Source organism: Typopeltis vanoorti, chromosome 22, assembly GCF_054136105.1.
Source record: "Typopeltis vanoorti isolate ZY-2024b chromosome 22, IOZ_Tvanoo_1.0, whole genome shotgun sequence".
Classification (NCBI taxonomy): Eukaryota; Metazoa; Arthropoda; class Arachnida; order Uropygi; family Thelyphonidae; genus Typopeltis; species Typopeltis vanoorti.
The window spans coordinates 1,290,829-1,303,900 of NC_143570.1; the positions used below are offsets into that span (position 1 = coordinate 1,290,829).

At 36.0% G+C, this 13,072-nt stretch overlaps 1 protein-coding gene across 1 annotated transcript in view; it reads left to right on the plus strand.

The window, feature by feature from the left end:
* Positions 1 to 12,111, plus strand: part of GatC (glutamyl-tRNA(Gln) amidotransferase subunit C, mitochondrial) — a 69,022-nt gene extending 56,911 nt beyond the window's left edge. The window contains exon 5 of the mRNA XM_090412290.1: positions 11,927 to 12,111. Within this exon, the coding sequence (XP_090268416.1) occupies positions 11,927 to 12,000 (74 nt within the window). The 3' untranslated portion in view covers positions 12,001 to 12,111. The remainder of the gene's footprint in view (positions 1 to 11,926) is intronic.
* Positions 12,112 to 13,072: the final 961 nt, after the last annotated feature.

The window sequence follows — 13,072 nt, forward strand, 5'->3', positions numbered from 1 at the left end:
ACACTTAGTCTGCTACTGCCCTTGTGCAGTGGCACTATCTTGCCTTCCTTCCATTCCTTGGGTACCTTTCCTGCAGCCAGACTTTTATTGAAGAGCCAGGTCAACGAAGCTGTCAGTTCTTTAGCACATTCTCTCAAAACCTGTGGCGAAATACCATCCAGTCCTACAGCTTTACTGGTATCCAGAGTACTCGGTATTTGGAACACACATTCTCTCCTTTCACCTCTGAACCCGCCCTGTCCCTCTAGTATTAAAACCTTCTCCAGGATAAAATGCTCCAATAAAATGCTCATTGAACAACTGTACTATGTCCTCTGCATTAGTCACTCTATTTCCATTTTTATCCTGCAATGTGATTCTTCCACATTTCTCCTCTTAATGGCCACATAGCTAAAAAAATTCCCTAGGATTTCTTTGGATCATCTTAGTGCCAATTTCTTCTCATATTCCGGTTTTGCCTGCCTTCCTCACCATACTGGTCACTCTCCTGGGCTGCATCTTATATTCTTTGTATATCTGCCCTTCACCCCTCTCATATCTCTTCCATAATCTCTTTTTCAACTGCAGTTCCTGTTTGATATTGTTTGTCATCCATTTTACATTTACATTTTACATCCATTTTACATTTAAACTGTACTCCATGAGTGAAGAAGCGGACACATCTTGTGTCCGCTTCTTCACTCATGGAGTACAGCTTACTATTGCAGCTAACAAATATTCCTTCATAATTTCCCTTGCACTAATGATATCCTGGCCTTCCAATTCTGCCCTCCATGGAACTGTCCCTAGTTGATACCTAAGACTATTATAATCACCTGCCTTGTAATTCCACATATGTTCCCTTTTCTTTGATACACTTGCATGTCTATTCATCTTCCAAGTCAAAACCATGTGATCACTCTCTCCAACTGGTGGGAGAGATGTCATCTCATGAGTTCTTCTGATGCTATGACCAAATATAAAACTCTTGAACCTCTTGTTCTCTCTATTACATGTTGCCCAAGACATTTGTCCCTCAAGAATTCTAGAAATTCCATCCCCTTATTACTACATGATTTTCCTCTTCCTAGCTTATACTGTTGTAGTTAAAATCTCCCACAACAGTCATTCTTCTTGCACTTGCCAAGCTCAACTGCCTAAATATCTCCTGCTCCCTAGTTTGTAGCAACACCCCACTAAATATCCTGTCTTGGCCACTTCTACCTCACACCATATGCTTTCAAAACGATTAGTGTCACTGCCTTCCAAAGCCTCCACTCTTAGAGGGCATAAGTCATCACTTATCATAAGCAGTACTCCACCACCACGTTTTCCTTTCCTGTTATTATATCATCCTCTGTCAATTTATTTACAAAGTTTTGCAGTTTTCCTAATTGCTTTTGTTGTTTTATCAGTTATAGATGCCAAGAAAATATATTCTTGGTTTCATCTTTTATCCACGTGTAAACAAAGTTTGAGCGTGAAGTGATTCATGACTCAGCTACTTGTATATAGAGGCTAATGACTCCACATCAATTGCCTTAGTATCCCATAATGCAAGGCACATTATACAGACATGTATAATACTATGCATTATGGGAGAGGCCAGTACCCAGACCAGTTTTGACCTTTGAGGTCTCATCAGTGGGAGTCAGACCCAGAAAAAATACCAAGGTTGAATTGATGCAGAAGTCATATATTTCCCATATATACAAGTAGTCAAAAGGTGTTGCACCTTATTACTATGGATTAGAACTAGTTTAAAACTGATACTATAAGTTCAAGATGCCAAGAAAATATTGTGGTTTCATCCTTTATCCAAGTATAAGCAAAGAAAGTTAGCTTGTGAAGTAACTTCATGACTGGGCTACTTGCAATATAGAGGCTAATGATTTCACATCAATTGCATTATGGGAAGGACCACTACCCAGACCAGTTTCAACCTTTATTGAGGTCTCATCAGTATTATTCAGTAATAAAGTAATAAGGTGTGACCTTTTGACTATTTGTATGTGAGAAATATGACTTCTGCATCACATCAGCCTTAGTATCTCTTCTGGGTCTGGCTCCCACTGATGAGACCTCAGTAAAGGTCGAAACCAGTCTGGGTAGTAACCTTTCCCATAACGCATAACATTATATATGTCTGTAAGGATATTTGCCTTGCATTATGGGATACTAAGGCAATTGATGTGAAATCATTAGCCTCTGTATACAAGTAGTCCAGTTGCGAAGTTACTTCACATGCAAACAAAGTTTGCATATGCTTGAATAAAGGATGAAACCAAGAACATGTTTTCTTGGCGTCTTTATCTTATAGCATAACCAAGTGAAAAAATTTGGATAACAACAAAAGCAAGTTGTTTCATGTTTCTGATGCATAGAGTAGAACTGATTTGATATTTGTATTAAATAACCTGATTTTGTTTTTTAAGCCTATTTGCTTTGATCTCCATAGTTTCTCTAAAAATAAAATTTTCCCTGTTAAAAATTATCTGTGCCCTCTGTATCTTAATTTATATTTTTTTTCTGTTCCTCCCTGTTTATTTATTATTGATGTCAGATAATTAAAGTTTTCCACTGTTTCTAAAATTTGACTATCCAGTACTGTCTTCTTTTTGTTTATTATTTATTTTCATTATTTTTGTTTTCAGTTTATTTATTCTTAATCCAATAGTCAAAGCTTCACTGAGTTTTGTTTTTGTCTTCATATGTTGTGTATGTGCCAGTAAACATATCATCAGCAAAATCTAGGTCATGTAGGTGGTCTATTAAATTCCACTGTGTTCCTTTTGTGTTTTTCATGGCATTTCTCATAACCCATTCTACAACAAATTGTTAGGGAGAGAATTCAGCCCTGTCTAACTCCTACTTTAATTTCAAACTTTTCTGAAAGTTCTCCATTGTGTATGATTTGCATTTTATATTGTTCATATTTTTTTTTTTTTTAGCTATGTTGATAAACTACGTTGTTTTCGCCAGGGAACCAGGGCGAACAGCGAAAAGTCAGCTACTGGAACAAATCTGAAAATAAATCCCAACTCAACTTCACCAGAGTTAAAGATCGGTACTATCAACGTAAGAAGCCTGAATGGCAAAGAAATGGAGCTAGCTGAGGAATTAGATAAGTAGCGGATCGACATAATAGGGGTGACTGAAACAAAAAAGACCAAAACTGGTGAGATCTTTCTGAGCAATAAATACAAAATGTTATATTCAGGCAATGACAATCAAGGAAAAAGGAGTAGCCATAGTATTCAACACAAAATAAGAGGCTAATCTTCTTGAATGGCAGTCAGTCTCAAGTAGAGTAGTGTGGGCAAATATGAGAATGGGGAACTGGACAAAGAGACTTATTTGTGCCTATGGTCCCATAGAAGGTTCTACTAAGGTAGAAGTGAAGGAATTTTTTGAGGCTTTAGAAAAAGCAACTGACACAATGAAAAATGAAAAGTTGGTCCTTGATGGGGATCTAAATAGCAGAGTAGGAAATGATTGTGAGACATACAAAAATATTTTGGGAAAATTTGGAGAAAAGAGCAAAGCTAATAATAATGGCAAATATCTGTTGGATTTCTGCTCAGGACATGGACTGGTTATTACTAACACCATGTTCCAACATAAAAATGTGCACAAATTCACATGGAGAGAAGAGGCAAGGAATAAGAAAAGTCTCATTAATTATGTTATTGTTGATAGTGATGTTTTCTCCCTGGTGCAGGACACCAGAGTGTACAGAGGATTTGAAATTGGAAGTGATCACTATTTAGTCTTGAGCAGGATAAAATTGAATTTCATATTGAAAAGAATAACATGTAAGAAAGTTTTAAAGCGAATAAAAGTTGAGCAGCTCTCAGATGTGAACTGTAGACTAAAATACACAAAGATTATTGAAGAAAAAATGAAAGCGTTTGAGAACAGGAATCAAACCTTGGAGATTCAGTGGCAAACTCTGAAGAAAACATTGATTGATTCTACCAGAGAGGCATGTGGTGAAGTTGTCTGTAAGGATAATAAAAATCAGAACTCCCTGGTGGACACAGGAAGTTAAAGAGGCACTGAAGGAAAAGAAGAAAGCATACCAAAAGTTCCTGTCAAATAAGTCAGCTTGTGCTCTTAGAGAATATAGAGACAAATGCAAGATTGCTAAACACTGTGTAAAACTAGCTAAACAAAAGTCATGGGAGGACTTTGGCAAGAATATAGAAAATAAATATCAAGAAGGTGGCAAAATATTCTGGAGGTTGTTGCAGAAGCTTAAGAATGAAGGAAAGAGTGCTGTAAAAGGAATTAGAGATGATAAAGGTGACATGAAAACGGGAGAAAAAGATATCCTTGAAGTATGGAGTAATTACTTTGAAAAACTGCTAAATGAAACAAGCAGTGATGACAGCACAGTGGTAAAAAACACTGACTAGGCATGCAGTCAGGAATACATATCCATACTTGAAGTAGAAAAAGCCATCAAAGGCTTAAAATGTGGAAAGGCAGCAGGAGTAGATGATATTCGACCAGAAATGCTGAAGTATGGTGGTATAAGAGTCTTACAGTGGCTGCACTGCATAGTTCAGAAAGCCTGGACAGAGGGACGAATTCCCAATGATTGGAGTAGAGCTCTCATAGTACCCATATATAAAAAGGGAAATAAAACTGCATGTGAGAATTGCAGAGGTATTTCCCTACTGAGTGTTCCTGGCAAGATCTATGCAAGTATACTTGAGAAACAGTTGAGAAGAATTGTGGAAGAAAAGCTTGGTGAAGACCAAGCTGGATTCAGGCCAAATAGAGGCTGTCAGGATCAGATCTTCACTTTACGACAAATAGTCGAGAAAGCATGGGAATATAACAGAGATCTGTATTTAAGTTTTGTCGATCTGGAAAAGGCATATGACAAGGTGCCAAGAGTGAAGCTATTCAAAACGCTGCAGTTATATGGTGTCAGTGGGGCATTATATCAAGCAATACTTAGTCTTTATTTGAGTTGTAAGTTGGCAGTTAGAATTGAAGCAAGTACAGGAGGTTGGTTTAATGTTAAATCTGGTGTGAGACAAGGATGTACATTATCCCCTCTGTTATTCATTATCTATATGGATCACATTATGAAGGAAAGTGGTATTAAACATGATATCAAAATTGGAGATGTTAATGTCAGCTCTTTGCTTTATGCGGATGATGTTATTCTTCTAAATAAATCTGCTACAAGTCTGCAAGATCTCTGACTAAATTGAATAGCTGTTGTAATAGATATGGTATGAAGGTCAGCAATAAAAAGACAAAGACAATGAAAATAGGCAGAATCATTGAAAATGTCAACTGTGTTGTGAATGGAGAACCTGTGGAACAAATAAAACATGTATGCAAGTTCAGCTATTTAGGCACGATTTTTACTGAAGATGGTAAATTAAATATAGAAATAGACAACAGAATCAGCAAAGCTGGTATGGTGGGAAGTCAATTGAATAAATTCATATGGAATAAGAGAGAAATTAGTCGGAACACCAAATTAGCTGTATGCAATACAGTTTTCAAACCAGTTTTAACTTATGGATCTGAGAGCTGGGTCAGAAGTTAAACACTTGACCAAAGACTAGAGACCGCAGATATGAGAGTCCTGAGAAAGATTATAGGTGTGAACAGAAGGCATCAATGGCAATATCATATTAAAAACGAGGATGTTAGGAAAATTCTTAACATTGTCAGCATCCAGGAATGCGTTAGCAGAGCTAATCTCAGGTGGTATGGTCACTTAAACAGAATGGGCGAAGAAAGATTACCAAAACAAGTGTTCTCTGCCAGGTTGGCAGCAAAACGACCCAGAGGAAGACCAAGATATAGGTGGATTGATACGGTACAAAGTGCCTTAGACGATAGAAATATAAGATCTGATAATGTTGGAGTCTTGACAAGTAACAGACTGATTTGGAAGAAAATTGTAGGTAGGAAATTAATAATAATGTAATTTTTTTCATGTAGTACTATCATATCCTGTACACCCCTTGAGGGTACATGGCAGGAATTTGATGATGTTGATAATTTTGCATGATGTATCATAATATGACATTAATTTTCATATTGCTTCTCTGTCAATGCTCAAAAGATTTTTCGAAATCAACAAAGTTGATATAAAGATTTGACTGTTCTATTATTATTATCATTATTATTAGTGTTGCTATTTGATATACATGACCTGTTGGCTCTAAATGCTGCTTGTGTTTCTCTTAGCTTTTGGTCTATTTCTTTTTTTATTCTTTCCAATATTATTTATGTTAGTATTTTACTTGTGTTTAATAATGATATCCCTCTCCAATTATTGCAATCATTTAAATCTCCTTTTTTGTGGTATTTTGATCAGTAACCAAATATTCCATTCATCTGGCCATTCTTCCTGCATCTATATTTGGTTAAGAAATGGATAGAATATATTCAGTTAAATCTATATATGCTTTTAATAGTTCATTTGGTATGCCATCTATACCAGTTGCTTTTCCATTTTTACATTCTTTTAGTGCTTTTTGTATTTCACTTTTTTTAAATTTCTTTGGCTTCTATTTTTAATATTTATTCATTTATTTCTGGTATTTGAATTTCTTTTTCAGGTATTTCTCGATTCGTTATCTCTTTATAGTATTCTACTCGTCTTTCTGTTATCTTTTTATCATTGTTTATTTTATTTCCTTGTTTGTCTTTAATAACATCTCCTCTTCTTCTTTTCTTGTCTGCCATTGTTCTCATAATATTATATGTTTTAGTATTGCCTCTGTTAGTTGCAATTTCTGCCTCATTTAGTAGGTTTTTAATAAACTCTCTTACCTTTTCTTGCATTTTCTTAATCTTTTAGTTCATTTATATTATACATTCTATTTTTGTCTATTACTTTATGTTCATTAATCATATTTTAATTTCTCCTATTACTAAAAAAAGGGTCTGTATAAGCATGCTCCTATTGATCTCATGTTCAAAAGAGATCCTCTCTATGTTAAAGATACCAAGCAATTTTATAAGCTAGGTTTTTTTAATCCTTTTTTCCGTTACATGATCAGTTTGGTTATGTTTTTCCATCTGGTGCTCTCCATGTTATTTTATATATATCTTTATGCTATAGATGAATTCTCCTATTATTAATTCATTCTCAATACATCACTCCATTTTCGTTTATATTTCCTATACCTTTTTTTTCCATTATAATTTCTTTACCTGTATGATAATTACCTATTTTAGCCTTTAGATCCTTCATTTTGAGCCTGTGTAGCTCAGTAGATGTGGCGTTTGGCTGCACAAAGGAAGACTTGATTTCGAGTCTAGTCAGCGACTAGAGGAAATTTTTCTAAGCCTTTCTTCGGCTGGTTCCTGTGTTAGTCGATCTCTGGCACGGGCAAGCGGGTTTTTTCTCCCGGAAACTCAAGAAAATTGGCAGCACTTGTTGAGCCATTCTCTTCACTGCGTGCCGCTTAATTAATGATAGCCTTGGGCCAGCTATCTTTGATTGGGTACCAGTGAAGATTGAACTGCCCACTCAGTTTACAAAAGTTAGATGGACTAAATGGCCTCGCCTATTCCCTATACTGGAATAAAAAGGCGTTAGCAGATTTTAGTGGAGCGGATCTTCTGTTACTATAATTATATCTCTAGGATTTGTGTCATGTGTTGTTTTTAGTAATATATCATAAAATCCATGTTTTCTTTTTTTTTTAATCTGCATTATTAGTTGGTGCACACACATTTATAAGTATCACTTTAGAGAATCTTGAGTTGAATCTTGCTCTTATGCATTGTTGTGTAATTGGTTACCATTCTATCAATTGTAGTTCTTGCTTTACTGGGCATCATTATTGCCACTCCTTTTGCACTTGCACTATCCTTATCTTTGTTTCCAGCATATATTATTGTTCCTCCTGAACTCACCTAGATCAGTCCCTGTCCATTCCATCTTGTCTCGCTTATTCCCAATATTTCAATTTTGTAGTCTTTCATTTCTTTGGCTGTATTGGCTGCTTTTAATACATAGTCATCGCATTCCAACATCCACTTTGTATTGTTTCTTGGCTCCAAATAATTTGTATGTCTCTTTTAGTTTTTGTGTCTTTCCGGATTTTCTGTTGTATTTCTCAATTCCCTAGTTTATGCACTTAGTATTACATTTTTCAGATTTTTCTGTGGTCGTGATTTCCTTTGCTCAACCCTCACCTATTTACCCATGCTTGGGACCAACATGATATGGCATAGCCGCATCATGGCTGGTTTCAGCAGTCAGATAATTGAAGTATAATTACATGATGCCATATCAGAAGTCATTGTCATATAAGGGTTGTTGTTTTAAAGGTCAGATAAGTAGTAGATTAAAGTATATCCATTCCCCCTCAATCAACTCTGTTTTCACTCTATTATTGAACATGAACAGATTGCCAAAGCAAGACAGACCTACATTTAACAAAGCAGAAATACATTCCAGGAATAGAATCTGGGCCTTTACATTCAACTTGAATACCCTAACCACTGCACTACATTCCCAACCTAAGAGGAAGATTAAATAACTGAACATTAAACTTTCTTCTTCTTCTTTAGTCCTTAACTGGTGATCGATGAGCAGGTTGACCTCTCAACCAATATGCTGTTGTAGGTGCCACTGAATTCCGTTTATCATTCACAATATGCTTCTATTCTTGACGATCAGTGGAGACACCAATCAGCTATGCTTGACTTGCCTAAGCCACGTTTTCCTCGGTGCTGCTCGCTGAACCTCCAGTGGGCATGTCATTCATGCCAGAGCACCTTATTATTAAATTACTCTGGATTAGAGGTAGATGTTGGAAGTTTTTTTTCGCTTGATCAGACTATAAATTATAAATTTAGTTTAATCCTTTATCCAAGTGTAAGCAAACAAAGGTGAGATCCTTGGTTAGGTCATATTTACCTATCCAAGTTTACCTTTTGGCAACTTGGATAGGTAAATATGACTTCTCCATTACTTCCACTTTAGTAACACCACCTCTGAGTCTGGCTCCCACAGACGAGACCTCAATAAAGGTCGAACCGGTCTCGGTAGTGGCCCTTCCCTTAATGCATAGCATTATACATGTCTGCAAGGAGATGTGCTTAGCATTATGGGAGATACTTAAGCAAGTGATGAGAGCTTAGTCCACCTTTACCACAAGTTGCCTCAGTCCTGAAGATACTTCAGGTGCAACTTTGTTTGCTTACACTTGGATAAAGGATTAAACTAAATTTATAATTTATAGTCTAACCAAGTGAAAAAATCTTCTAACATCTTTCTCTAATCCAGAGTAATTTAATAATAAGGTGAGACACCTTTTGGCAACTCGGATAGGTAAATATGACTTCTTCATTATTTTGGTCTTGGTAGAGGTTGGCTCTCTTCCAGAGGCACCATTTGAGTGAGGTGGAAGCTTCTGTTGTCTGACCAATCCTACTGTGGACTTCAGTGGTGGATGTCACTTTCTTATCCTGCACAAGTGACCTCAGATATTTGAATTTATGGACCTGCTTGATTTGGCCACTATTATAATAAACATCAGCCTGTGATCCATCTGTGATCATAACTTTGGTCTTGTCCGCATTGATTCCTAGATCATAATGTTGGGCAATGTGGTAAAGTATGTTGGGAGCCTCTGCATCTGTGTTGGCAAATATGGTACTGTCATCCGCAAACATCGAGTCGGTAATTAAGTTGTTTGCACTGTACCGAATTCCACATCTGCCCTCGAAAGCTTCTCTCATAATGGTAGTCACAATGTTGAAAAGCCGAGGAGAAACGACATCTTGACAGACTCCAGTATAGACAGGAAAGGCCTTGGATAGCTCATTTTAAATCTGTACACTACTAAGAGAGCCATTGTATGATGCTTTGAGGAGTTGGATGATCTTCACTGGCACATGTTCCACAAGGCGGGCCAATGAACTCAGTTGAATGCTGACTTGAAGTCGATAAAGACGATCACAATTTGTTTTTCAGATCTGATTCTTTCCTCCATCAGTTGGTGAATGGCAAACATTTGATTAGTGCATGCCCGATGTGGCCTGAAACCTACTTGTTCCTCATGGCTGATCTGTTCACGATACTTCTGCAGCCTTGCTTGTATGACCTTCATGAATACCTTGCCAATGTTCGAAAGAAGGCTGATGCCATGGTAGTTCTTACATTCCCGACTATCACCCTTCTTCAGGATCGGTATGATGATGGCTTTTTTTTCCCCACACTGATAGGATGCATGCATTCTGAGCACCAGATGCGTGTCAGAAGCACATGGAGCCACTATAGCAGGACGTCTCCTTCGGCTTTCATCCATTCGGCAATGACTTGATTTTCTCTGGGTGCCTTTCTATTCTTCAGTGATCTTATTACACTCTTCACTTCATCGACTGTTGGTTCGCCATTGAAGAATGGATTCTCTGGCAGGTTAGTGAGTGGCAGTTGGAAAACTGCAAGAATTCTTTCCACCACTGAAGATGCTCAACAGGAAGCTCATGCTTCTTCCAGATCAGCCATGACAATATTCCAGTTGGCTTCACATTCCATCTAACCTCTTTGTTCAGTTGCCGGTACTGTTTGAAGTTGACATGCTTGACTCATTTCCATTTATCCACCAGAACCAGAGACTCATCTGAAATCGATAGTTGTGTCTGATGGCGGATAGGTGGATATGGAAGGGGGGGGGGTGCACACACTCTAGGATAGATACTGATAACTGCTTCTCTTCCACATCTATGTCATCCAATAGCTTGAATGCTTCATATTTGTTCGAATAAGTAATTTGAAATTCCTGCTTGAGCACTGGATCTTAAGACATGCCCAGTTGTGTGTGGCTGGCAGGGTGTTCTTGTGCTTTACTTGCTGTAGCTACAGTTGTACTTTGGCATGAATGAGATAGTGTTCAGAACCATAGTTTTAAAATTATATGTCAAAAGTTCAAGCTGGGATTCACTGTATTAGGAAAGTACTATTGTCTTTTGATATAGTTCATTAATACTAATACAGAACTCCTAATTTGATTTTTTCTGCCACTGTATGTTTTACTACTGTCTGCATGTTGCTATGCACTTATGCTAATGTGCTACGTGTGCAGCACGTTATCCAGCACATCAAATCCTATCTGCAAGTTCAAGCTTTGTTGCTGATTTGAAGGTGAACTTTCAAACAGAGGTACCTAAACGTCAGTTCCATACAATTCCAGTGCTAGTGTTTCCATACATACATACATAATTTATTATAGATTTAATTTGCACCCTTATAAAAAGAGGCATGCCGTGTTATCAGTTTGCAAATCATACAAAAACTCAAGTCCAGTTTTAAGTTTTTTTTAATTAAGTGTGTTTTAAATTAAAACACACTTAATTTAAATCCATGTCACACATGGATTTAAATTAAGTGTGTCAACAATAAGAACAGTCTTAAAAGATAAGGATAAAATTAAAGAATCTGGTGAAAACATTACTCCCTTCTCAGCAAAGAAAATCACCTATTCTCAGAGTGAAACCATTTGAAAGTTGGAAAAATTGTTAATTTTACAGATCAAATATTCACATCAAAAATCAATACCTGTCAACATGCAAATAATAATGAATAAAGCTCTCAGTACATAAAAATAGAAAACAATCAATCAATAAATAAAAACAGTCAAAAGGCATGAAATAAACAGTATCCCCTGTTTAACACAGAAATTCACTTTATACAGGTTTCTTGCTGCTTTCCCCGTGTAAAACAGGGATTATCTGTATTTCTATTACCTAGATTGTTGTCCTTTTGGACAACACACTAAAATTTGGTTACTAACAGCAGTAAAAGAAAGTGTTGAATATGTTAAAGTAAATTTAACAAACTGACAAATATAGATTTTACTGAAATCTCTATTTTATATATTTTGTTATCTAGCTGGTGTACATGTGTTTAAATGAAAATTAGTGAGTTTTATTTTACTGTTTATTTTATTAGGTAATGTTTCTCAGAAGTTAAAGAATCCAGTTGATGTCAAACTGACTCAAGGCAGAAAAGAAAAAGAAATATAATTTATAAATCAGAAAACTTAGGTTGTTCTTTTCTTTACTCATAAAAATTGTACATTATAATTTATATTTATTAAGGACATAAAAGTTTGCATATAAAGATTAATTTTTACTCGAGTGTTTTAATGTTTAGAATGTATTTATTGCTATCTTTCTTATTCTTGCCATTGCACTCACTTAAAAGGAATATCCACTAAAATCAGGAAACTGAAATAAAAGAGAAAAGGAATGAACAACAAAAAAAATTTCAGAACCATGAAAAATTATGAAGTTACAAGCAAAGATAATATAAACGATCCTCGGAATATGTGGGACATATGCAAATTTTTTTTACAAAAGTGCAGCTTGTACATTTCTGGACAAGCTGCACTTGTCCAATGATGCCTTCTTTTGTAGTCATTAATTCCTTACTAATAGTGAAAATTATTTTTTCGGAAAGAAACCTCAGAAAACTTTAAAATAAATAAGAAGTATATGATTAGAGAATATTTATTTACAGATATGGCAGCATCTGAAAAATTTTCTACAAAAGCTGTCCAAAAATGCCAGTGTTAAAATTGGATTAGCTGTAGATTTGTTACGAGGTACAACTGATGAGTTAATAGTATTAGATAAAAACTAACTTACACTCATGGCCATATTTACACATAAGCTAGACATGCCACAGCTTATAGCCTCTTATCATTACATGGGAATCCAAAAAAACTATTAAACCTAAAATTTACTCGTTGAGGGGGGCGAAGGGGTCTTAAAAGTTATAGCTTAGGGCCACATCAACCTTAACTTTGGCCCTGCTGGCACTTTTATTTAATACTAATCAGTACTATTTATTGAATGACAAACTCACAAAGGTGTCTGGAAATTTACATTCATATTCCAGTGAATAAGTACTTATTTTTCTTATGCCACCATGAAAACATTTGAAGTATAAAAACACAGTAGTGTATTTACCGTAACTTTAAGAATATTAGGATAAACTGTTTTTAGTGTATGACATACACGTTGATCAGTTTTGTTACTTAAAAGGTCATCTACGTACTGTATTATGAGGTCTGTTAGTTAAATTACAGTGGCT